The 25,233-nt window shown below is 35.5% G+C and overlaps 3 protein-coding genes across 3 annotated transcripts; all 3 read right to left on the bottom strand.

Annotated features, from left to right (window-relative positions):
- Nucleotides 1–2,890: 2,890 nt before the first annotated feature.
- LOC112294535 (uncharacterized) lies at nucleotides 2,891–4,626 on the bottom strand. The gene is made up of 6 exons (XM_024545084.3): nucleotides 4,440–4,626; nucleotides 4,166–4,288; nucleotides 3,976–4,006; nucleotides 3,693–3,737; nucleotides 3,300–3,420; nucleotides 2,891–3,197 (listed from the first exon to the last, which is right to left on the bottom strand). Exons 1-6 carry the CDS (start codon nucleotides 4,497–4,499, stop codon nucleotides 3,143–3,145), a joined length of 435 nt encoding a protein of 144 aa, XP_024400852.1. The 5' UTR covers nucleotides 4,500–4,626; the 3' UTR covers nucleotides 2,891–3,142.
- A 680-nt stretch (nucleotides 4,627–5,306) lies between these two features.
- Nucleotides 5,307–11,841, bottom strand: LOC112294534 (chromatin remodeling protein DDM1). The gene is made up of 17 exons (XM_024545083.2): nucleotides 11,700–11,841; nucleotides 11,025–11,310; nucleotides 10,709–10,774; nucleotides 10,359–10,583; nucleotides 9,933–10,019; nucleotides 9,437–9,810; nucleotides 8,823–9,018; nucleotides 8,381–8,556; nucleotides 8,081–8,141; nucleotides 7,674–7,866; nucleotides 7,260–7,355; nucleotides 7,027–7,121; nucleotides 6,778–6,897; nucleotides 6,468–6,584; nucleotides 6,274–6,372; nucleotides 6,031–6,135; nucleotides 5,307–5,902 (listed from the first exon to the last, which is right to left on the bottom strand). Exons 2-17 carry the CDS (start codon nucleotides 11,196–11,198, stop codon nucleotides 5,633–5,635), a joined length of 2,454 nt encoding a protein of 817 aa, XP_024400851.1. The 5' UTR covers nucleotides 11,199–11,310; nucleotides 11,700–11,841; the 3' UTR covers nucleotides 5,307–5,632.
- A 3,547-nt stretch (nucleotides 11,842–15,388) lies between these two features.
- LOC112294851 (uncharacterized) lies at nucleotides 15,389–17,687 on the bottom strand. Its single transcript, XM_024545775.3, has 4 exons — nucleotides 17,403–17,687; nucleotides 16,400–17,055; nucleotides 15,934–16,140; nucleotides 15,389–15,799 (listed from the first exon to the last, which is right to left on the bottom strand). Exons 1-4 carry the CDS (start codon nucleotides 17,668–17,670, stop codon nucleotides 15,758–15,760), a joined length of 1,173 nt encoding a protein of 390 aa, XP_024401543.1. The 5' UTR covers nucleotides 17,671–17,687; the 3' UTR covers nucleotides 15,389–15,757.
- Nucleotides 17,688–25,233: the final 7,546 nt, after the last annotated feature.

Here is a 25,233-nt window from a genome sequence, read left to right as displayed (position 1 = left end):
ATGATACTGGAGTAGAGTGATGTGCAAGTTTGCTACACTCCAAATCAAAATCAAGTGACATGAGACCTATCTTGTATGCCTTTGTGCTAAAGTCTAACTCACATTTTTTCAATTGTAAACTTCATTTGTATCTTTTGCCTCTAGATTGTGTACCATGAGCTCTTTAACTTTAGCTATTCCTTGGTAGTGAAGCTGTTTATAGCCATGCTAGTGAAAAAAGATTACTTGTGCTCTGATTTCTAGGCAAAACATCTTCAATATAGCCTCTCTTTTGCAAGCTTTTGATTATTATATTTTTGGAACTTGCCCTAAGAAGTTCTCAAATTGTATCTCTAATATTATATTGGAACTAATCTCTAGTTTAATGTTAAGTAGTTTTAAAATTTAGTGATAATTCTTATTTTTAAACATAATTTTTTACAAAGTTTTATATTGTCAAAGAGAGTGTAACAAACAAGGATTGCAATCCCTAGACTAGGTCTAACTCTAACCTTATATTAGCATAGATTGGTTATTCGTAATTTGGTTATGTTATTCTAATATGAAGTCTTTCTATCTTACACCTAAGATGGGACTAAATAATACTTCAATATATACTTAACCTAATCATTATTAATTGCATCATCTAATATAAAATAATATAATTTATATCTAATTTTTTTATTGATTATGCATTTAGAGCTTAGATAAAATCATATATAAGTTAAATTAATGACTAATGATAAATATTAAATCAATTCCATTAGTTGTTAAAATATATGATTTTATCTAAGCTCTAAATGCATAAATATTAAATCAACTCTATTAATTGTTAATTTGACTTAAATAATCATCATCAGATTGACAAAAAATATATATCATTATTTGATTACAATAAATAAATGATACACTTTTTTATCCATCCATCGTAACTATCATTGTATCCTCCATCCTCATCGTGATTCTTTTGTCTTTTGTTCTCATTTCTAGTCTACATCTCTCATCCCAACCTCACTATCTGGGTTGAAATCCTTTTGTCTCTCATTCTTATTTCTAATCTTTGACCTCCACTCCCATTCCTAGCTTGTGTCCCTCGTCCCAACCTCCCCCCCCCCCTCTATTATAAACTTTCTATTTCTTGTTCTTGTTCATAGCCTCCAATCTTTATTCTTATTTCTACTTTACATCCTCCATTCTTTGTCTATGTTCCCATCTCTTGTCCTCCATCCCAATTCTCCTATACTATATGCCCATTCACATCCTTTTTGTAACCCTCCAATGTTTGTTGCCATATTTTAGAGATCACCATGATAAGTAGTTTCAATACCAAATCAATCATCAATATAGGCAATATTAACAATTTTTCACCATTTTTATGGATGGCCTAGTTGGTCTAAGCGACTTTGTTCTTTTCTTGTTCATCAAAAGTGCAACTTCATTAATTTGGAGTATTGAAGATTGTATCCTCTTTGTGATTTGGAGCTCTCAAATTGAAGTATCACACTTCCTCAAGGTCTTTCTAAAGATTGATCATGTTGTAAAATTAAATCTCTTTTTGTGCTTAATCAAGGAATCTTCTTGGTCCTCTACACATAAGCCAAACTAGTATGTCTCTACTTTTGTAATAAGCCATAGATTTGTTTCTCTTTTTCAATCAACTTCCTCTTTGTCTCTTGTGCTACAAAAAATTTCTTGTAAAAAGTATTTCTAAGTTCTTTCAAATCCTTAGAATTAGATTAATGAATCATTTATATGAAGAGTCTTATAACATTGCTTTTGACAAGAAAGAAGAAGGGATTATAAAACATTATATAGCATGGGTTATACTTTATAATCCAATCAAATTCTAAAAAGCATCGATATGTAAGGTTTATTATGGTATTCATTACACAACCAACAACTTTAAATAGTGTAGACTAATAATACAACTCTTAAAGTCTTTAGGGAAGAATTATAGAAACATTGATAATTTAGGATTAAAATATCTCATTGACTTGTCTTATTCTTGTATCAAGGCAAGAAGAACATTATTGTATTTGTCTTATACTCTTTGCAAAACAAGGAAATTGGAACGAAGAAGGAGGGATATAGTGCTAATTATGATAGGTGGATTAAATTAACAATCAGTGGGTTTGATTTAGCATTCTCCAATCTTTAATATTATTTTTAAAAAAATGAATATAAATAATTAATATTTAATATTATTACTTCAAAAATCAAAATTTATAAAATACATGATTTCTATTTTGTAAGTAATATATTATCCAATTTGTTAAGTTTAAATAACACACAGTATTTATTTGCTTTTTTTTGTTATATAAAATAAATTTCAATTGATTTATGTACAACATCATAATTCTAAATATAATTATGAGTGTTATAACAAACAAACTTAGAAAAGTATAAATAGGATATAAACTATTATTTCACATTTTTAATAAAAGAATATTTTACTAAAGTTCCTGTACATTGATTAAATATTCCTCCTTTATATGGCACAACGGGATAAGATGTAATAAAAAATCACTTCATAAAACAAAGTTTCATCATATATTATACTTCTTGGGCAAGTATTAGAAGATAAATATTATTTGTTCTATGCATATTTTTTTTTCTCTCCTTAATAGATTTTGTACCCTGGTTGTTCACATTCACAAGAAAGTTCACCCGAAAAACAGTAATTACTTCAAAACTACCACCTCATTTATGGTATACAAGTCTTTGTTTTCAAAGTTAAATGCAAAAGCTACTTAGACTTCATACAAGCCCAGGCTTCGCTTCGAGACACATCGAATATGCCCCCAAATCAAAGCCGCACTCATTAAAACATCAAAAAAACTATTCCAAGACTCTAAATGGCGTAGCTGCCCCAAAGCAAGAGATACAAGGAAAGTTGTCAGACTATTCAATCTTGAACTAAATTTGCTTCAAGGGTGCAAGATGATTTCTATTTCAAATACTTGTGCTGACAAAATTAGAGTAGCACCTCAAGAATAGTTGGTATGCAAAATCACAATGTAACTTATTTACAAAGGAAACGAGCAATCAGCACATTGACAAAATCTAATGCGAATCCAGAAATCATTTTCTGCACAATGTTGAACAATGAGGGAAATTTTTGGACGCCTTCGAAACAGATATCAGAAACATCACCGCATGTTGTTCATGGCAGAAATGGGTTGCGGGAAGGTGATTCATTTTGTTGTTTTCGGTATGCCCTGCTCAAAACAATCAAGTAATGTAAGTTAGATTAACATTCATGGTATTTCACCAAGCAAGTGTAGTTGTCTCTACACCCTAATAAATGCTTGAAAAATCACCTGGCAGCCCGAGAGAAGCCAAGAGCTAATGTGCCAGCAATGAGCAAAGCAAAAGGAGCACTTGCGGCAAAAGTGCTGATTCGACGGCCCCTGGGAACCCATGATGAGCCGCCGCTGGAATCTGCAGACAAAAATAGCTCAGAAATAGCATTCCAAAGCCCTTAAATGTAATTTACACGAAAAGAAAAGAAATATAGTAGAAGCGTAAACAGAACGAAGTCTCTCATATCAAGCGTATAACAGTTTTAAGTCAACATAAGAGTTCCAAACAGGAAAGAGTTCATGCACCTCAAACAGTCATAAGAAAAATACTTCTCCAAGGCAATCAATTTGCATTACTCAACACAAAATTCAAATGATCTTACATCCAATTGAAGTGACTCAGTTACTTACTTGGATGCTGTGATCGCCCACCATATCCATATGCACTTTGTGGACCTATTCCACGTTCAGCAATGTCAAGTCAGCTCAATGAGAAATTACAAGAACTGGCGGTGTATACACTTCCAAGTACAGTCTCGTCAAGAGAATATCTACGCAGAATTTAAAGAATTCCATCCAACCCAAATTGCAAGTCAAGTACATCGGTGCAGTTCATTACACATTATAATTATAGTGTGTAAAAATTCATAACAAAAACAACACTCACACAAGCAGCGTTTGAGTGACTACTCACCATTTTTCAGACACGAATATGCTTCTGAAATCTGCAGAGATAACAACCACAACCATCATTTAGGAACACCATAATCTAGGGTATAAACTTACTTAGATATACTTCCTCCATTGAAAAATTACTCGGGCTCAGAAGAACTCCGATTCCTGACGAAACCAACCTAACAGACGAAACCTCAATTAAACCCAACCTGTGATGACTCAAGGTTCAGGACCAGTACATGCTTGAACCGAGCCTCAGCCTCAAGCTTAACATGAGGAGGGAACCGGTCAGGGTGATTCTCTAACGCCTTCCGCTTGTACGCACTCTTAATCTGCCATTCCGAATCAACCCACGAATCTAACCCATGAAGGAAACGAAACTCACCTCTCCACAAATTGGCACTCACCGCATGCTTCCTCAGGGGAATTCGTAACTGAGCTACACATGAGCAGCAGAAAAGGAGAAGTAGAGAAAGACGAAACCTGGTGTGGAGTGGCGTTGGATGGCAGGCCAAGCACAGAGCATGCCTCCCTGTACTGCATCGCGTTCAGGCGCTCATGGCCGGACTCACAGCGTGAGACACCGATGGATTGCGCGGTTGGGACACACACACACACACACAACAACAACAACAACCACAACAACCCCTTCAGAGCACAAGGACATTCAGCCACGGAAATGCAAAATCTGTAGACGCTGCCTGCCGCCCTTTGTTTGGATGCCGTTCTTCGAAACTTCCTGGTGACGTGGTCAGTCTCTGTTGGCTGAGAGCCTCTCAACCTACGTGGAGGTATCGTGCAGACGTGGCTGAGAGTTTTTCCACCTACGTGGAGGGGTTATCCTGACATGGAAGTGGCCATTTTTTGCTTCCTACGTGTATGTTGTCTGAATCTGCTGTATCTTGAGATTTCAGGTATGACATTCCAATGTTGGTCGTATTTGTTACTTCATTAAGAATGAGCAACCTACTACCGAAATATCTCAATGGAATGAGGAGGTAAATGCTCACAATGCTTGTGTGGTTAGAGTTCGTTTAGAAACAATGGAGGGAGTTAGTATACATTAAAATTCATGATTTCCAAGAGATAATGTAGTATCGGTGTTGGAACTGAGTGTGTTAAGCTTAGCTCGCGCATGCGGGATCCGAGCCTGACAATCAAATGGAAGGTTCGTAGGCACCTACAGCAATTGAAATACATGGGCGAGTATGGTGAAATGCAGTTGAATTTGAATTGAGATGGATGCGTTGTATGAATGAGCAGGAACGTAAAAGGGAAGTGGTCTATAAAACTATAGAAAGAAAAGTGGCAAAAGAATAAAGGTAAATCTGATCATGCTGGATAGGTGAGTTCGGTAAAAAAGATGAATTGATAGGAAGGAAAAAAGATGTTTGGTGAATGAGAGTGCAGCATGTCAAACCACAATGGAAGAAACTACAGAAACCTTCCAAAGACAGCTTGAAGACACTCATGGATTAAGTTCAATTCCCTCTCACGGCTGGCGACGGAATTGCTTGTCAGTGGTTCAAGACCACCTTGAGTGACGTCAGGAGCAAGACAATAATATGGGTACTTACAACCAGCTACAATAAATGGTCTGGGAGCTATCAGTGGCCAAAACAGTCAAACCAACAGTGTTTTACAATACAAAATTCGCCTCCTGCTACATTACTGACTCAACTTGCAGCTGCTGTCTGAGCCACCTTCCTGTAGCCTTCTATGGACGAAAGAAGGTTACCATCCGAACCACCTTGGAATACTTCTTCCCAGCCAGGACCTCTCTTGGGGAGTAATGGTATTCCCTGTTTGATGCACTCCTCAGTGCCGATTACTAGTTCTCTACGGTCCATAGCAATCGCCAGATCCTCTTCGCTTATCTCTCTGCTTTGCACGTATTCCTCTTCTTCGCCTTGGTTGCATGTAAGAATAGCCACCAAATCCTTTTCCTGTGCATCAACAAGATCAGGTTACAACTACTAGATGTAGCAGCCACGAAAGAAAAACCATACAAGTCAGTTATCCTTCCGAATTATGTAGTTTCAAAGGACCAAGGGAATAAGTTCAACGCACTCACCTGCAAGACAGTCTTCGAGGGCTCCTTTTCCTGTTTAAAATGACCTTTCTCGATCACAAGGTGCTCTAGCTTCAACTTGCCAGTTGCCACCTTCAGCATGTGGCACTGCATGATTTGAAACCAATACACGTGGACAACCTTAAGGTCAGGCACATGGAACGTTCAACAACCTCGATTCATATCGACAAGACGGAGCGACATAGGGATAATTGACCCTGATGGCTTATCATGTACAGCAGTTACCTCTACAGACTTTGCAGTTGCCAACCGATACACATGAACAGGGCGGGTCTGTCCAATTCGATGACAACGATCCATGGCTTGCATGTCCATATGTGGATTCTGAGAGCGAGGATGTGAATGTCAGTGTCGTCTGCATAATATTTTCTGAATTAGCAGCATCCAAATGGGTAGACCAGAGACATGAAAAGACTTACCCAGTCACTATCATATAAGATAACAGTATCTGCGGCAGTGAGATTGATACCGAGCCCTCCCGCTCGGGTACTCAATAAAAAGACAAACCTCGACTTTTCCTCGTTAAAACTTCTGATCTGCAGGCCAAAAAGAACTTGAGAAACTGGATTCTGGAAGTTATGGCAAATACATTTTAACTTTTGGGGACAGAGCCAGCGAGAGTGGAGTGTGCGAACATGCATCCAATATTAGAGTCCTCTGACTATCTCCGAAAGACCATACGAATTATGAATGTTTCATCGACGTTGGACACGGTTATCCTCGCCTTACCTGTTCCTGTCTAACACTCTGTTGCACACCACCATCTATTCGGCAAGGATTATGGCCTCGCTCTTCCAAGTAGTATTCCAGTAAGTCAAGAATCTTGGTCATTTGAGAAAATATAAGGACCTGGTACAAGAAGAGGAGGCATCAGTTTGATCCCAAAAGAAAGAGTGTCGTTGGTTGTTAATAAGCAAGTAGTAACGACAAAAAAACAAGAGGTAAATGAATTAAGGCAGGAAACAAGTGAAGATTTACCTTGTGACCCCTTTCTCTTAACTTAACCAGCAACCGATCCATGAGCTTAAATTTGGCACACTGTGCTACTAACTCATCCACAGGAGGATAGTTAACTGCAAAATTACAAACAAGACAAGTATGAGTGAATGTTTTAAGGGTTATACACAGTTCCAACCCAATCCAATCAAAGCACGAAAACAGAGGCTTTTCTGTACTAATTGAGCACCAAGCTGAGTGGAGCAGAGACGTACTATCGTCCTCAAAGTGAGAATGGAAGAGATCTGGATGATTGCAGTTCTTTCGAAGTTGCATGCATACACTGTTGAGCTGTGCCTTCAACATTGCCCCTGCAAGATTGGAAGGTAAAACGGAAACAAGAACGTTCAGTATCATCAATCATGGCCTTCAATACACGGCGTTCATTTGATTTGTGCAAAAAACTCTCCATTCTTTCACCAGAGGATAATTGGATAATTCATACTTCAGTGCACCAAGAGTAAGATAATCTAGGAGGCTTGGGGTCCGTAAATCACGTCAGAGTTCATCAACAGCTATCAAACAGGTTGCAACCTTGATATTTGTAAAACCCCGGGAGGGTATCTTAAGTATGTAAAAAGCCATTCAACGATCAAGTATTCACTGCAGGTGTAGACTAAAGAGCATACCAGAACTGTTTCCTTTCTCAGCAAAATACTCATTGAGTGTCTTAGCCACAAGATGGTCATTGAATGCCTTTTGCTTCTCGGTCATTGGTGTGTACAGGATTATTTCCTTTTTCTTAGGCAAAGATTTTTCAACTTCAGACTTCAGACGTCGCAGCAAGAAAGGCCGCAATATATGATGTAGCTTGGATACCACCTGCTCATTATCCGCGGAGTTCAAACAATTTACAAAGATTGATGGTCAGATTGTTAGATCACTAGCGTCATTCTGCGAGAAGGAAGTGCTTCTGCCTCGAGTTAATTCATATGGTTTATGCACCAAAACCAACAGGCCCATCTTCCGAACCTAAAACTTGAAAAATCATAACGCAAAAGGAACTCAAGAATGAAATGAACCGAAAAAGTTGTACCTGAACTTTCCGCGACTCTAGCGCGTTGTTATTTCCAGAAGCTTTTCCAGCAATGTCGAACCTATTGCACAAATTATGTCATAATCCAAGAGAGTGATCAATATGATCATAGAACAAGCCATATGTAGCTACCATCCCAAATCCCATTAGGCAGGAGACTGTTCATGGAACTCTGTGCCAGTACTAAACGGATTAAAAGTGGCGGTTAATCAGGCTCAATACATGTACTGCCTCCAGAATCGATTCATTTGCAAAGGGACTAGATATTGCAACATTTGAAGTAGCTAAAGTCGTACTTACCAGGATTGAAATTCTTGAAGTGAGGTGAAGATATTAGGAAGAATAAAGTTCAACAAAGACCACAATTCTGGCAAATTATTCTGAAGGGGTGTTCCCGTCAACAACAGTAGGTTCTCGGCCGACAACTGCTTGAGTTCTCTCAATAACTTACAATCACAGTTCTTGAGCCTGTGTCCCTGTAACATAAAAGATAACTCACTCAATAACTGAACAAAGGAAATATCTTATTTCCTTGTCAACTGACAGAAAGTCACATGATATATATAGTAATTTTATCTTCTACTATAATCAAGTCAAACTCGGAAAAATTGAAGCAAAGACTTCAACTGAACAACACCAGGCACACGATACAGTTCAACGCTCCTCCACTCAGCAACCAAGTAAATGGATGGTAATAAAAATTTCAAGTGTCATCAATCAACAGGCCCATGATAGAACTCACCTCATCCACAATGATATACTTCCACTTATACTTGGCTAAAAACCTTCTATCGTTCATGGCTACCTCAAAAGAAGTGACAATGACTGGAAAGGATTCTTTCGGCACACTAGTGGGCATGTGCTGTCTACGGAGCTTCTCACGACCAACTCTCCCTTCCGATGAATGGTATAAAAGAACATTCATTGATGGCACGAATCTGCAGTCAAAATTCAGAGCATATCATTGGAAAGTACGTCAGACGTGTATCGATAAACGATAATACAATGAGTCGAATGACGTCCTACTTGTGCGTCAGCCAACTCGGCCGATAACTTATCCGCAAATAACATAGAGCAACGCTCCCTATTGTGATTGTCACAGTAAGCCCTTTCATGAGCGACACTACAGTCCATAGAGTAAGGCACTCTTATAAGGAGAAAACAAAAAATCGGTGCAACCACAACTAGTACACTTTGTAACTTCCATAGCAGATTGAGATTGAGATCCGTGAAGCGCCAGCCGGTTAAACAATAATGAGGCTTGTTAACACTACAAATCAATTCCTTCCAGAATTCTTATCCATTTGATATTGACACTGCACGCGAGGGAAGAGAAATGCAAGGAGGAACCTCCACCTTTTGATTTCGCTGACCCAATTGGATAGTGTCGAGAGAGGCCCTACAATCAAAAATGGGCCATGCATCTTCTTCCCCTTCAAGTGAGAAAGAAGACCAATCGTCTGCACCGTTTTTCCTAGCCCCATCTGGTCAGCCAAAATCCCATTGAGGCCATTTTGCCACAAGGAAATCATCCACTTTATACCCTTCAGTTGATAGCCTTTCAACCTCCCTCCGGTAAGAAGCGGGCAGATCTCCTGTTGCTCCTTGTAATTCCGCTCCTCTTCGGTCATAAACTTCGTATCCTCCAACACTACCTCTTCCTCAGCTTCTCCCTCTACTCTAGCAATTTGAGCGTCCATGGCCTCTTTCGCTTCTTTTGCTTTTTTAGCCTGTCCATAAGATCGACATGGAGGACCTTAAATTCGCACTCACATCCTTCGAAGTCCCCGAGACAGTACCAAGAAATGAAATCTCCTCAAAGGACCAACAAAAAGGAACTAAAGCGGCTAACCTTGCCAGCCGCTCCTCTCCGGCCCCCTCCTTTCTTCTCTGTGTCTTTGACGTCCCCTTTTCCGCCTTCCTCTTGTTCATCAGGAGCCTGTAACAGAAGTAGGATATGAGCTGTTCTGTAATTTCTGTGAATAGAGAATTGTGCTGTGCGCAGAAATAATTCCCATCCAACCGATGCATGAAGTATAATACGTTAATCGTGAAGTTCATCCTGAGAATCTGGCTGAAAGTATACTTTACTCGAGGATACTCACTCGCAGTATTCATCTCTTGTCACCAGGTCCCTTGAGCTATCCAAACTGTTTATCCTCATAAGGTAAAAAAAACTACGTTAATCCATTCATGATGAGTCTCAAACCATCAATCACAAACATCCAAGTCTCACGAAGGGCTGTTCTCTTCAACTAAAAAAACCAATGAGACTCACCAGGGCAATGTCATCCATTCTCTCAAGAAGAAACTCCGAATACATCTTCGTTTGATTAAGGAGCTGATCGAGTTTGCTGAATGAAGATTCGTCCATGTCAGGTGCAGCTTTTAACAGTGCTTCTGCCTCCGCAGCTTCTTCAGCGGCTCTGATCTCCGCGAGACGCTTTTCTTCCTCCAACATTTTCTCTGTAACGACTACGTCGTCGGTTGCCACAGATACTCCCTGGAATCAAGCGTATAAGAGTCAGATCCCTCGCCTTTACTCTGATAGGTCTTGCGCATGTAACCCTAACATATTTCGGAAACTGAAGTAAACTCCAAAATGCACGATAATGTGAAGCAGACAACCTCGTCACACAGCACTGAAACGGGCGATTCGGCATGTCCTTTCTCATCTGCAGCAACATCATCTTCCTGGAGGAAAAATAATATTAAAAAATAAATAAATAAATGACAAAAACTAAGTTAAAGTTTGTACACCAATCAGTCGATCCACGTTTGTTGAACCTGATACTGAGATCGAGCAGTGCAAGTTGTTCCTCGTTTGGGATCCTATCGTTTGAACGAAGCGATACAAACATAGTTCCTGGATTGTGATAGACCTCTAGGTTAAATTCTTGGAAATTACTAACACTTGCAGAGGACCATTGTTGGCACCACTTACTTTGATTTTGAGTGGAGCAGCAGCTGTGCCTTCTCCTGACACCTGCTCTATCACTTCTTTCGCCTGCTCTTTCGCCTCGTCTTTCTCTTCAGCCACAGGGGATCGTTTCGCCCATCGTCCTCTTTTCCTCGGTTGATCACCATTACGACCGGCAGACTTCCGCTTAAAAACCATTTCTCACTTCTACAACAGAACTTAACAAAGCGCAACTCGGCAGCTGAACCCCTCTCCTTTCCAATTTCTCAACACTTACGACTCATGGCTCCAAAGACCCCTGTCTTGTCCACTGATCAAAACACGTGACAATCAGCTAGTAAATCGCTACATACGAACTAAAAAGACATTCATCGCTCGAAAATACACGCAACCTAAACAAAAAGCCAGAGACCGAAAGCTTGTGAAACTCTCGGTAAGTTTCGCCTCATGCCGTGCCGACTTCACTCCGAAAGAGGAACATCAACAGCAGGAGAGAACCTCCTACCCTAAACCTAAACCACAATCCTCAGCGCACTCTACAAGGTCAAAAGCACGAAGCCATAATCGTCCAAACCCATGACCCAAGACTAGATCACAACATACATTTCCTCGGGCATCTTCACTAACTACACCCTGAGCGAGAATCTAACTCAAAAATCAGGGAGGAGCATCGAAAATCCACGAGACAGCAATCCTTACCTGGAGAATGCGACATGAATACGCCGGATGACGACCATTGACGAATACCCTCAAGAAGGAGATTCGATTGCTGCTTTTTCCGTTTCTAACAGGACGAGACTGTTGCAGTGACTGAGCAGTGAGATCCCAGCTTCGATTGAAGTCCGGGAGACCAACAATGCGAGCCTGACAGGCTGATGATTGTGATGCATGGATGTGCCCAAGTCCGATTTGAGGGACGGGCGATGCAACGGCAGAGGTTTCGAACCAAACGCGGGAAAGTGCCGTGATGCTGATTGGCCGCTTTCGAAGCTCGCTTAGGTGGACCCGAATCTGCGGGAGTGGCAGCCCGGCGCTAACGGTCAGAATTTCCCGACGAGGAAACAGAGGTTTTATAGACGAGGGTCTTCACCGCCGTCTTTTGCCTTGAATTTAGGGCATTCCTCCCTACTTTCTTGTTGTCATCCCGGGCTTTTCTGAAACGTCGTCACCATTTACGGTTCAGTTTGGCACATTGTTTCCAAGCACAATGCAGAAGAAAAGTATTAATGTAGTCTTCTTTCTAAGAACGATTGACTACGAATCTTGTGTGGGAAATCCAAGCAGAAGGTTCGCCTCAGCTGCTGTCGCTTCTCGCAATCAACACTACAGTGAATGATTTTTTCACATCACGCGGTGTACAATGTCTGAATAAAATATTGCATTCAAGCCTTCCAACAAGTACTTCTGTGTGATGTCTTGCAATGGAAAATGTGATGAATGTTAGGTACTATAGGATTACCACGATGAAAGAGATTCGTCAATTGAAAAAGTGTACTCAACGAGTAAGACTAGTTGCAACGTATAATATAAAACCCTATTTCCATGCCAAGAATGATGATTGTGACGATGTCACAGTTGCGGTGGTTTTCAACATGTCCGCGTATAATTTGTGAACAGCACATGAATGGCTTATTCAGGTGAAGTCACTCTCAATTTACTTGCAAGCAAGCCCTAACTGCTGCAATTTCAGTTAGCTTCGGGGGGGGGGGGGGATGGTCATTCTCTTCACATTTGGGGATGGATAAAAGGACGTTAGCCAATTCTCAAGTGAGTTATAAGAAACCCTGATCTACTTGAATGAAGTCCTCCACCTGCAACTCGGTGAAAAGCAAACCCCACTAAACGCCGTCGCAGGTCGATGCCCAATTCTAATCCGATCAAGCTCGAGGTATTCAACCAGGCGGAAACCAGTCCGAGATCGACATTTTTTGCGAGAATTCAACACTCGACAGTATTACAACAATTCACGTACTCGCAGTTTCTCACTAATCACTCTCATCCTACGCAATTCCTTCCCGCAACATCACCATTAGGAAACCCTCGGCTGGAGATGTGATTTCCTACACGGAAGTGCAGAGCAGTGACCTCGACAACTACAACATTTTTCTTCTTCTGTATGGTTTGTTGCAAGTCGGTGGCACTTTACAGAACCATGTGTAAAAACACCGCACGCAAATGGGGGTTCCAAACATGGCCTTTTCGGGTGATATTTCACCGAATCACTCACCTCGTTAGGTGGGTGATTTTGAAATCAAAAAAGGGGCAGGTCAAATATCAAAAACTGTATCAATTGCCTCAGCTCTCTTTCCTCTTTGACTCCAGAACAGGGAGGTAATAAAGTTTGAATCAAAAGTAATATTCTGGGGCCATGGAGTTTGAGTGATGATATTTCAATTGATCATGTGCTCAGTCCTAATTATTTGGTTTTGCAAAAGCGCCATGTTTGAAACCCCTTAATAGAAATGGTTTCTTAAGAGTGTGACAACACAACTATTTGAGGACAACTTAGCAAGCTTTGACCTAAAAGTGAAAAGAAGGGGGTATGACATGATGTGTAGTGTGGAGATTATATTGGAAGAGGATGCCTAATTAATAGTGTTTGTTAATTTCATTCAAGGGTTTTTGACAAGTCTAATTCTGTTTTTGGTTTATTTAATTTTTTTATTAGGTTGGAAGTGATGAGTGTAGGTGGAACTTATTTTCTAGGTGAATCGTAGTTTTAATAATAGCAAATATGTCAAAAGTGAGAGTTGTTATAATGCTTAGATTAATAAGGTAGTAGATGTAGTAAGAATGAAGATTGATTTTCTTAGAAAGATTTTTTTTTTAATATTTTTTTATCAAATTAAAAAAATAATATGATTATGATTTTTTAACTTAAATTTCTATATTCTAAAAAGAATGAAAAATATTATCTCTTAATTAAAAAAATTGCATGTTTGCTATTTTTTTCTAAAAAGAAAAGAACACGTCCCTGCTTATAATTAGGTAAATATAAGTATTAAGTCACCGTTTAAATTAAGATTGACATCCAATCCCTTTAATGATGTCATACTTTTAGATTCTACTTATACTATGGTTCATTATTAAATCTTTCAAATAAAAAAATTAAAGAGTATAAATATACAAATTAGAATTTTGTCCATAAATGTTTTTAACTAAATGTTCTTATGCAGATGACTAGCCACAAGGTGACATTTAGCAACAAAACACTTGATACAAGCTTATCAAATTTCTCATAAAAGCAATAAAATAACATCTACATTTATTTATATTTTTTTGTGGAGTATTGTATGTCAAGCTTAAGAGCAATAAAAGTTTAATAACATTATTTGTAACACCTTTATTTACATCTTTAAAATAAACTTAAGATATATAAGTACAGCAGTTTGGACATGTAGTACTATTTAAAAAATTTTAAAACTTATATATATTTATATATGTATATATATGTATATAAATTTCCTAAAAATAATTATAAAAAATTTCATAAAAATTTAATTATAATTTTTTTTTGTTGGACCTATTATTAAATATCTTAAAAAACTTTGAATAAATTAAATCAATTAGCATTGAAGAAGAATTTTATAAACAAAAAATCATCTTTATGTAATATAAATACAATTCTTAATTTATTATCTCTTATGCTAACTACTCCAGGTTTTATTTTGTATTCTTTTATAATAGATTAAGAATAATAAAGCAATATTTATTACATGATGGCTTCAATTTTTTTGATTTAAAAATCTTTTGTGTGACACAACTTTTTAACAAATATCTTACTAATTTAATTGTTCTAAGTGATGATTTGCCATGAATTAAGTAACCTCTTTGAATTATCCTCTTTCAAATAGACCAAGTTATTATTATTAATACGTGTGTATATACATATATGCAGTAAAATTTTCAATGAACTGATATCAAACATACCCTAAATCAAACATAACAGAAATGACTCATTACACATTTCACGCCAGAGATGTCTCTCGAGACTTCTTTTGGATGTGTTTTAAGAACATAAATCTAATAGTATTGAGCCAATATGATCAACCATGATTAAACATATTGTCAAAAGACACAGGGTTAAGTCACAAGGCTGCATGCAGTTCATTGCTACTATGTGTTTTATGTCTTGTTTCCATTTTAAGCTGAAGTAGACACATAAAAAAAAAAATGAATAAAAATGTTCTGTGAAACTGAGAATGACGCATTAAAACTGTGAAACTGCAGTAGAGATTATACGGAACATATCACTAGTTGTGTATGACTTTCACGCCATCTTGTGCTCCAAGTCAAATTTGACATTTCCTCATTTAATAAAAATTTCTGACTGGAAAAGCAGACAAAATTCACACAAGTATGAGCTCTTGATATTTTCACCCACCCTGTTGAAATTGCTTGCCGAGAAAAGATTTATTCATACAAGAAGTTTCTTTTGCAATACAGTACAACCTGGGCCTCTCAAATGGATTACAATAAGATCGTCAGCTTTGACTCATTTACCCAAGGAACGAATGCTAATACATGAATGAAAGTTCAGAACATTGCAGGCTTGTGAGGATCATCAAGCGTTGCAGTTTCTAGTATACATGGTACTGCTTTACTTGCAGAAGCTTGGACGTAGTCAACTTTCTTGTTGTCTTAGTTGATTTACCTTCTAGATAAGTAAACTATAAATCCACTCTCAGAAAGAATAGCAAGATAATACACAGGCAATTATAAACCAACGGTTTCTTCAGATTCTTCCAGAAATGAGCTCATTTGCCTGGGATTCGCTTCTCAACTCTCAAGCTGACGGCCTGCAATACGGAAAACGGGTTAGCGTCACAGCGATTCAATTTTCACGATAACAAGAAAAGATTTCCAACAGCATTTCCCATTTCTGTAATGTTCTTATTTCAAAGAGAGGAACACCTAAGATTGATCGATTTACCTTAAGATCTCCGAAGCTTCCCACCTCGCAGATGGAAACTATTGCCTGATCAGGTTGTACAAGCCAGCCAGTTTCAACAACAGCATTCCCAGACTCAGACTTTCTGAGACAAGTCCACGAATCTTTAGGAAGGTAAAGGGCTTCATCAGCCAACTTCCTGTCAAAGTCTTCCACGCCTGACGGAATCAGTTCACCACTTATGAACGTCTGCAATAAACAAGCTCTCCATAAGTATAGGCAAGTACAATCACACCAACATTCATATTCAAATCAAATGAATGCCCAAGAGCCTTGATAACGCTTAACATAAAAAAATAAAAATAAAATACAAAAATAGAAAAACTACGAAAAGCAAGCCGCAAGGAGTTTGAAATACGTTCAGAATTTAGAACCCAAATTCTCCAAAGGTTGCAAAACGAAAAGACAACATTGACATTCAACAGCTCAGCTTGCAATTTTACAAAACCTGCTGATTCTCCAGGTTCTGCGCGGTGTAAAGCTCGGCATGCCAGGATCCTGCAAGAGAATCGCCCTGCAAAGGCTTTTGTGTGGCAAAAGCTGAATTACCAGTCGCACAACCACAGAGTGACTCGCCATTGCGGAATGGACCTTCCCAGGTTTCACGATATATCATGACACGTCTCCGAGCTCCCAGCTGTTGCAAGACTCGGATTCGCTTCCGATCATGCACAATACATTGCTCCAGTTCTATTACATCGCCCTCCCTCGTCACCTCCTTGCCTGGGCCAGTGCTCTTCGATTCTTGTGTGACGCACTTACCACGCCATACAGTTGTGTATGACCCGCTGCTGTGATATGCAAGCGCGGAGACATTTGACTGAACATCAGAAACCTGGACACTATACACAGTGGCAGCATCAGCTTCACAACCCACAGTTGGGTGTAACCTAATCACTTTGTACCACAAATGACCCTCCTCCGGATGAGCAAGGGTCGGAGCCTGGGTTTGCCAATCGTGAATCTCGACTCCCCACTCGCGAAATGCATCCGGTACAATGTTACTCGGCAGCTGAATGGGCTCCCCAGCGAAATTGAACTCTGCACTGTATCCATCCCATTCTCCACTCACCTGAGCAGCAAACGCTTCCCAATTTAAACTTCCTGCGGAAATCTCACTGTTCCACCGATAAGAATCCCGTTCCACCCATCACACGAAGGGCACCCCAGACACAACATCCTCGGCAAACCATATCCACCAAGGGCCATGGATGGGAATAGCCCAATATCCAGACTTTCTTATATAATTCTCACCCTGACCACGTTTGAATTTCGCAACAAACGCATCCACAGCATAAATCCAGCATTCAACCTCAACCATCCGCCAATTAACTCGCTACAACTAACAACACCACGATTCTCATGCGTCAAATCTCTCATCTCCTGGACCCTATTCACTACTCAATGAATTGATCCAAAATACGCAAAACACAATTTCAAGCAAAACCCACCAGAGCTACCAGTCGCAGACGTGGGTTCCTCCAGAACGACTCCAGAAGGTTGATCCCCACCAGCCGCACGCTCCACAAGCCTTCTTTCGAAGCTGACGCTGCCCGGCATTCCTCTGCCACATCTCTCTCTCCCTCTCAGATTCCCATTCAAAGCCAATGAAGTAGTAGTAGTACATGAGGCTCTTTCAATGGAGAAACTCGACGACGAGAGGCTCCTGGAAAGGCATGTGGGTGACGGTGAGAGCAGCGACAGCAACGAAATCGACATGATTGCTTAGAATTCGTGAGAGCTCGAGGTGAAAACTCTGTGGTGCAACAGCAAAGGCTTCTGGGGGAGGAGCAACGACGACGGTTGTGGGTACACGAAAGAGGGCGGAGACCCGCCCACGTTTCCTTCTGCGTTCCTAAGACCGTCCCCCATGGTTATCCCTACGACCGGGACGTTGGGTCTTGCCTGCCTAACATTCTAGAGTGTGAATGCGGTTCTAAAAAGGATTTTTTTGGATGTTCTTCTTCATCCAATTGCAATGCAAACAATGCAACCAAAAATCATGGGAACATATTTCTTTAATGTTGCACAATAATAATAATAAGAATAATATTATTGTTATAGGATTTATAATTTCACAATTCTTTCACGAGTATTAAATAATTCTTCATTAAGATTTCCTTTTACTTGTGTTTGGTCCATCTTAATTGTTATAAAAAAAATCATATAACAAATTATTTTTTAGATTTTATATATATACACATACACTCGTCTACACAGACATTTATTATGCAAATACGAAGTTAGCCACACTTTCTTTTGGAATATTTTCTATTGATACATTGTAAATTATATTTCTAAAGTCGTCTTGAACTAAATTATTCATTACTGTTTTGTATTTATTTATGATAATTATATTATAATTGTATTACACTATATTATACCGAGGTTGCTGCCTCCAAAGGTATCTTAAGTACAGCTCATAAACCCACCATGCAATCCCACATGAGTCACACTAAAACATAATCCAGCGCTCAAGTCTATCGAGCAAATACGACACTGATATTAAGGACCATTTGAAGAACAAAAACATACACGGCCACAATTACTATTTCATGATATAGAAGGGAAGCACAAGTGAAGGATAACGTGGAAAAAAAAAAAAAAACATTTATTTAGACATGAGTTATTCCAGTCGTTCTCTCACTATATCCTTGTTCTTCGACCTCTCATGTCGTCTGTTGCTCATTCACGTCTACCATGTCGGTCCCTCTCCTAATCCGCTTCTTTAACTACTCCACAATTCTTTTCCTTTCTCTTGTCGACATCCGTTTCGGTTTAGTCGCAGCTATATATATATATATATATAGGTATCAATTGGTAAGTAGGTGGGTCTAGCACTATTGTCTGCAGGATCCTATCATTGCACGCTTCTAAATTGACTACTTTTAGGAATTAAATTCCATACTTTGGACATATAATTCCTATTGGTTAATAAAACAATGTTCAATCAAATCCATTTTGTAGACGTTGACTTTGGCGCTCCGATAGATTCGACTGCCTTCATGTATTGAGAGTGGTTCAAACTGCTCGAATGAACTATACTGAAAGAGATAATTGTTGTAACGGACCTCCTGGTCATCACTCTATTCGCCCCTGAAACACAACCACCAAGCTATTCCGTTAGTACTCACGTCACGAACTGATCATGTCCCCAAAAAGCCGTCCACACAATCCAACCTTCGTGACCTTGTTTGTGACGCAATTCTCTCTTATTAGTTGGTTCGGTTGAGTCCTTAGACCTCCTTCGAATCACCTGGGACTCAACTGGAACTCTACATATCATCCTTTACACCGCACAATGCTCTTGCACTTTGTGGTCCCCTGATGTAAGGGAGGTTTCCTGCCCAACCACTGCTTTGCTACCTCACCACGGCACTCCCATGGGCTTGCGGATTGCCGAGGCTCAAATTATCTCTTCGACTCACAAGTGCAAGGATCTGAACTTTTCGACCCTTATACCTTCCTCCACTTTGGAGAGTCAATGTCCTCATTGACATATAGAATATGAGTCTTATTTCTATTTTAAAGATCCATTATAATGGATGTTTTGCACCACATCCCTCTTCCTCCTAAGTAGTTTGAAGGCTTCTTTTCTACTTAGCCTCCATTCATTCCTTCTAGTCCTTCAAAAGTTTTTTTTTTGACATATAGGAGGATTTTTTTTTTTTTTTTTTTTTTTTTTTTTTTTTGTTTTTTTTCATAGAGATGGGATGCTACCCCCTTCTCACATTTCTTGTACAATTTTCCTTTTTGCCTTCAACTTCCTTAAGTTTCCTCAATTCCATAAATTTTGAAAGTTCACATTTCTCAATGTGAATGGTGGAAATGTTACTTCTTACTTGGACTTAACCTCGACCGTGGAACTCCTTAACTAAGATCCGCCTCACCTTAGTACCTTTCCTTATCCTATGGAAGTGACTTGCTATTACTCTATGAGAAACCCATTTAGGAAAGGCCAACCATTTAGGCCTGGTTGCTTAGAGCCTTGTATCCACTTCATACAAGCTTCTTAAGGTTTCCCTCTATGAAGTCTCCTCGGGTTGGAATCCTTTCAAAATCTTCTATCTTTTGAAAACTTCTGCCACCTTCTATTCCAAGTTTTAATATCTCCTCTTATACTTTAACTTATGGATACTTTTTTTATTCTTTTCTTACAAGTCACATAAGCTTGTGACCTTCTTCCACTTTAAAGTGAAGATGTCCTCATCTTCTTGGTCACTCTTGCTATTAGTCCCTCCCACATTATCAATCAACCAACTTATCCTTTAGTAGTTTTTGATCTGCTTCCTCGTAGTCATAGGTCTTCTATAGTCACCAACTTTTTTATTGAAAGCTGTGACTAATCCTTGTACATGTCGCAAGTTCCTTTCATTTATCCATTGGAACTCATATAGAAGATACCCTTTGAAAGTACACAAATATTGAATCTTCCTAACATCCGTCCGTTTCTTGTCAAGTATTACTTCTACTTGATCCATGGTTTAATCCCATACCTCTTCCTGAGGTGGAATTCTTGCCTTTTCTTTGTAATTAGAACTCCAATGACTATTTATTTTGTGGCAAAAGCTATCAAACTTTTGAGGCTTGTATAGAGCAAATGCATAGAGAACATGGCTTAATGAACTCTTGAAAGATCCAGTAGGGATATTTATTCAACTTGGATTGAAGATTACAAAAGGTTATATATGCATCTATTATGATGAACAAAGAAAGGAGTTCCAAAGTCTAGAAGCAATACAAAAGCATATAATAAACAAAAATCATTGCAAGTTATGATATCACATGTTTTGTCTTTTAGTGTCTTGTCTACATATCAAATAGTAGCAGATTGTTTGTAAAGAATTGATGAAGTTCCAACAATATCTGATTATAAAAGAGCATGATCAACCATAAAGATCAAATCCTTAAAAAGAAGAATTTTCAACAAAATCATACAAAATTTGAAAAAAAAACCAAACCTAAAAGACAATCTAAGTAAAAAACTAAAGTAAACAATTCCAAGATTTCCATGACTTCATGCACATACATACCACCCTCATACCCAAAATATCATTAGTTAAACTAACATACTCAAATTAGTAGATGTATCTACAATAACTACTTGCATAACATAAAGTTATGATTTGAAGTGATTGGAGTGCACTTTTGACATATTAATAGTGTGTAATTAATAGTGTGTAATTTTTTCTTTGAGTGCCAGAGTTTATATAATAGCATAATTATTTTATTTTATTTTTCTATATGTGAATTATTGAGAAATAATTCCTAAACTTGAGAATTGAAAGAAAAAAAAAAATTAATGTTGATCTAATTGAGCAATTTAGAGAGGTTTCAATGTTTTTAGAATGTTTGTACAAGCAATAAGAGAGTGATAAGTGTGGCCAAAAGAAAGAATTATAAAATCAATTCAAATGTACTTAATGGATACTATTAAGATTTAAATCTAAGATCCTATCATACTTGAGAATGGCTTATGTTAAAAATCAATTCTTTATTCTACTTATCAATTAGTTGTTATAACATATATTTCTATTTATAAAATAATTATATCACCATTTACTTCTTGTTTAGGATAATAGGCAAGAAACAAGAATTATATAAAATTAAGTCTTATAGGTTATAATTTATTGGATAGAATTAAAATATGGAGCCCAATATAGAGATTATTATGAAAAACTTATTTATATTTGTATGTCTTTTATAATTAGAATAATATTTTTAGTTTTCTTAATATTTTATTTTCTTTAAAGTCATGTAAACAAAGAAGTTAAGATGATAAAGATTAAAAAATTAAATGCCCTAAAAAATTAATACATAATAATATTTTTTTTATATAATACAAATAAACTTTTGTTATAAAAATTTTAAACATAGTTTTTTTTGGTATTATTGGTTTATTATAAAAGAATGTTTTTAATTCCTTTATATATATATATATATATATATATATACATATATATTGAAAGGTGGATATCATTTTAAAAGATTTAATTTATCAATGAAGTAAATGAAAAAAGACTTGTCTATTTAAGAAGAAAATTCTATATTATTTGAAGTTTTTTTACTAAAAAAAACCTTGATTTTTATAAATAAGCTAAAAGCAGTATATATGTCTACAATTTAAATTATTTTTTTCAATATAAGCTTATTAATAGGATATCTGTTAATAATATCTTAAAAATAATCTTAACAAAAATAACATAAAAATATTATATAGATGTGAAGAATATATATATATATATATGTATATATATATATATTTCTTAATTTATAAACCTATGTCTTTACTTCTTTATTTTAAACTATTAAATAAATTTCTTAAAGAGTTATTTTTTAATGTGTATCAATAGTCTTTTAATAAATAAGTAAAATTTAAATTTGAAATTTGAAATATACCTAATGCTCAGGTGTTTTATTTATTTATTTATTTTCGATGTTTAGAAAAATGACTTTCTCAATGTCTTTTGATACTTTCTTGTAGAAATTTTTTAACATTTTTTCTTTCTTAGAAAAATTTCTTTGATAATTAAAAATAGATTTAAACTATCTTAATTTTTTATAGTATATATTTAAATTTATTGGTCTTAAAAGATTTTAAAGTTATTCTTTTCAGTTCTTTTTTTCTTTTTTCTTCCTTTTAAAAAAAATTCAATTCAAGTTTTATTTTTATATTTTAAATTTTGAAAGTTTTTTTTTTAATTTTTGAAGTATGAAATATATAACTTATTATTATTATCATCATTATTTTACGTACATATCAGAATGTGTTTATATATACAAAAAAATAATTAAATGATATATTATTATGATACAAAAAACTATCATATCTACTAAAGTTTAAGTTATCAAGAAAGTTGATTGAATTTCTTTGGAGCATGTAAATTTATTTTAAATTAAATTATTTTTTCTAATAAAACCCAAAAAACTTTAAAACTTAGAACTATATAAACATCTTTAATGACACAAAAAAAAGAAAAAAAAAAGAAAAAGAAAAAATAAATTATAATCATATCATTCAAAACATGATTAATTGAATCTTTATTATTGTTGTATTTTTAAGTATGTGTTGAATGTTTAATGATTGAGATATGCTTAAATTCTTTATTTTTATAGCATTTTTAATTTCGATTTTTTATTCTTATTTAATTCAAACATTCATAAGACTAATAATAAAATCTACATTTAACTCTACATTTATTTTTAAATAATATTTTATAATACATGTTTATATAATTTTTTTATATCATATCTTATTTTATTTATATATAAATGTAGACTTAAAAAATATATATTAGATTTAATATCTAAGTTTCATCATGATTTTATTTCAAATATATGATAATTCTATAAATATAAGCAACATTTTAATTTTTTATAATTTTATTTTTATTTCTTATGTTGTTACCACTAAAATTAAATCTAAAAATGTAATTTGATTTTAATAAACAGCCATGACCAACAAAAAGATCTATTAATGCAATTTTTATCATTCAACAAGAAGTATAAAATATTTTCTACTAATATATATCACAATCTTTTTGTAGAATATAATTAATAATAATCTGATTTCATAGAATCATATTTAATTACTTCAAAGAATTAATGGATTATATTTTTAATCATTATATTTAATTATATTATAATTTATCTAGATATATTCAAATAGTATATTAATTATGAATAAAATCTATATATTCATACTATATTGTTTGCTAATTTTAAAGAATCAATATATATAAGCAATTATTGATATTTAATTCAAGTTGACTTGGTTTTTTAAAAGATATAAATCAATTGGAGTAGGTGCTAAGAATGTAAAGAATTTTGATTTCAAAGATTAAAAACTAAATTCTCTTAATATTAAATTAAAAATTTTATTAATAAAAAAAGAAAATATTAAAGCTATACCTAAATTTTATTAAAGCCACACTCTTCTTACAATCTTACAATTGGTTTCGTCCATCTCCATCTCCATTTGTCATGCATCCCCTATCCCTCATTCCTAGCCTTCCTATCTTTGGTTCTATGTCTTTCATCCCTTATTTGAGGATTATGTGCATTGTTATTATGTATTTTAGGATTTTTCTCTTGTCAACTATCATAGTATTTATTTCAAGTTCCTTTCTAATTGTCTTTGTTTATTTAAAGAAATACTATTATAGAATTATTTATTATATTTTTGAAATAAAAAAATAAAATAGAGATATTTGATTCAAATAATGACATACTAGAAAATGAAAGAATATTGATTATTTATACTTTAAAATAAAATAAATGTAAAGTAAATATGAGAGCAAAGATTTGACTTTATTTACCAAAATTATTTGAAATACAATTTGTTAATTTATATGTTTCTAAATATTAAATATTATATTATAATAATCTTATAATTTATAAATAAATAACTTCAATATACAATATGTTGTAAAATTATTAAAGTAATAAGGGGCCAATAAATCTACATATAATACTTGCTAAAATCTATAGGCTAGAGCAAATTTTAAGTAAATAAATTTTAAATCATCAGTTGACAGTGCTAAACATATTGAGTATTTGTGCTGAAATAGCAATAGGAACATTGAATACAAAATGGTGATGGATGGCATAACTATTCTTCGACAAAATAAAAATAAAAACAAAAAGAATCCAATTCTAATGCAATTGGATTCTTTAATGCATGTTTTGAAGTTCTTGAACTAAAACACATAATCACGACAATATAAGAAACTTAATTATGATGCTAGTGGAACAATTATTTCAATAAAGAATAATCATTTATAAAATGATTTTGGTGATCCATTAAATTTAAGGAACACATATTAAAAAATAAGCTCAATAATATTCAAAGACTTGAAAGTCATTTATAATATGGCTTCAGAAATTTCATTTATGTAAATAATTAAATATGTAAATTAAGATTCTGCACAATAAATGACATTTAAGGCATTTGGTTCCTTTGTAATACAATTAAAAAATAATAATAATAATAAAAAGAAATCTTGTTAACTAAAAAAATAGAATAAAATAAAAATAAGATTTTCTTTGTTATTAAGAAAAAATGCATGACTTATTTAGTATTGACACAAATGAAGAACATCCAAGAAAACAAGAATTTAATGAAATATTCTTATAAATTTAATTTGATTATCCATTTTAGGAGTTTGGGCTAAAATAATCATTCAAAAAACATGTCCATAAAACAAGGTGCTTTTTATTTAAATTTATTATTTGATTTTTTAATATATATATATATATATATATATTTTTTTTTTCATGAGA

The sequence above is a fragment of the Physcomitrium patens genome, chromosome 17, assembly GCF_059467195.1.
Source record: "Physcomitrium patens ecotype Gransden chromosome 17, ASM5946719v1, whole genome shotgun sequence".
Classification (NCBI taxonomy): Eukaryota; Viridiplantae; Streptophyta; class Bryopsida; order Funariales; family Funariaceae; genus Physcomitrium; species Physcomitrium patens.
Note: the sequence above shows the minus strand (reverse complement) of the source record. Positions and strands in the feature narration are given on the sequence as shown.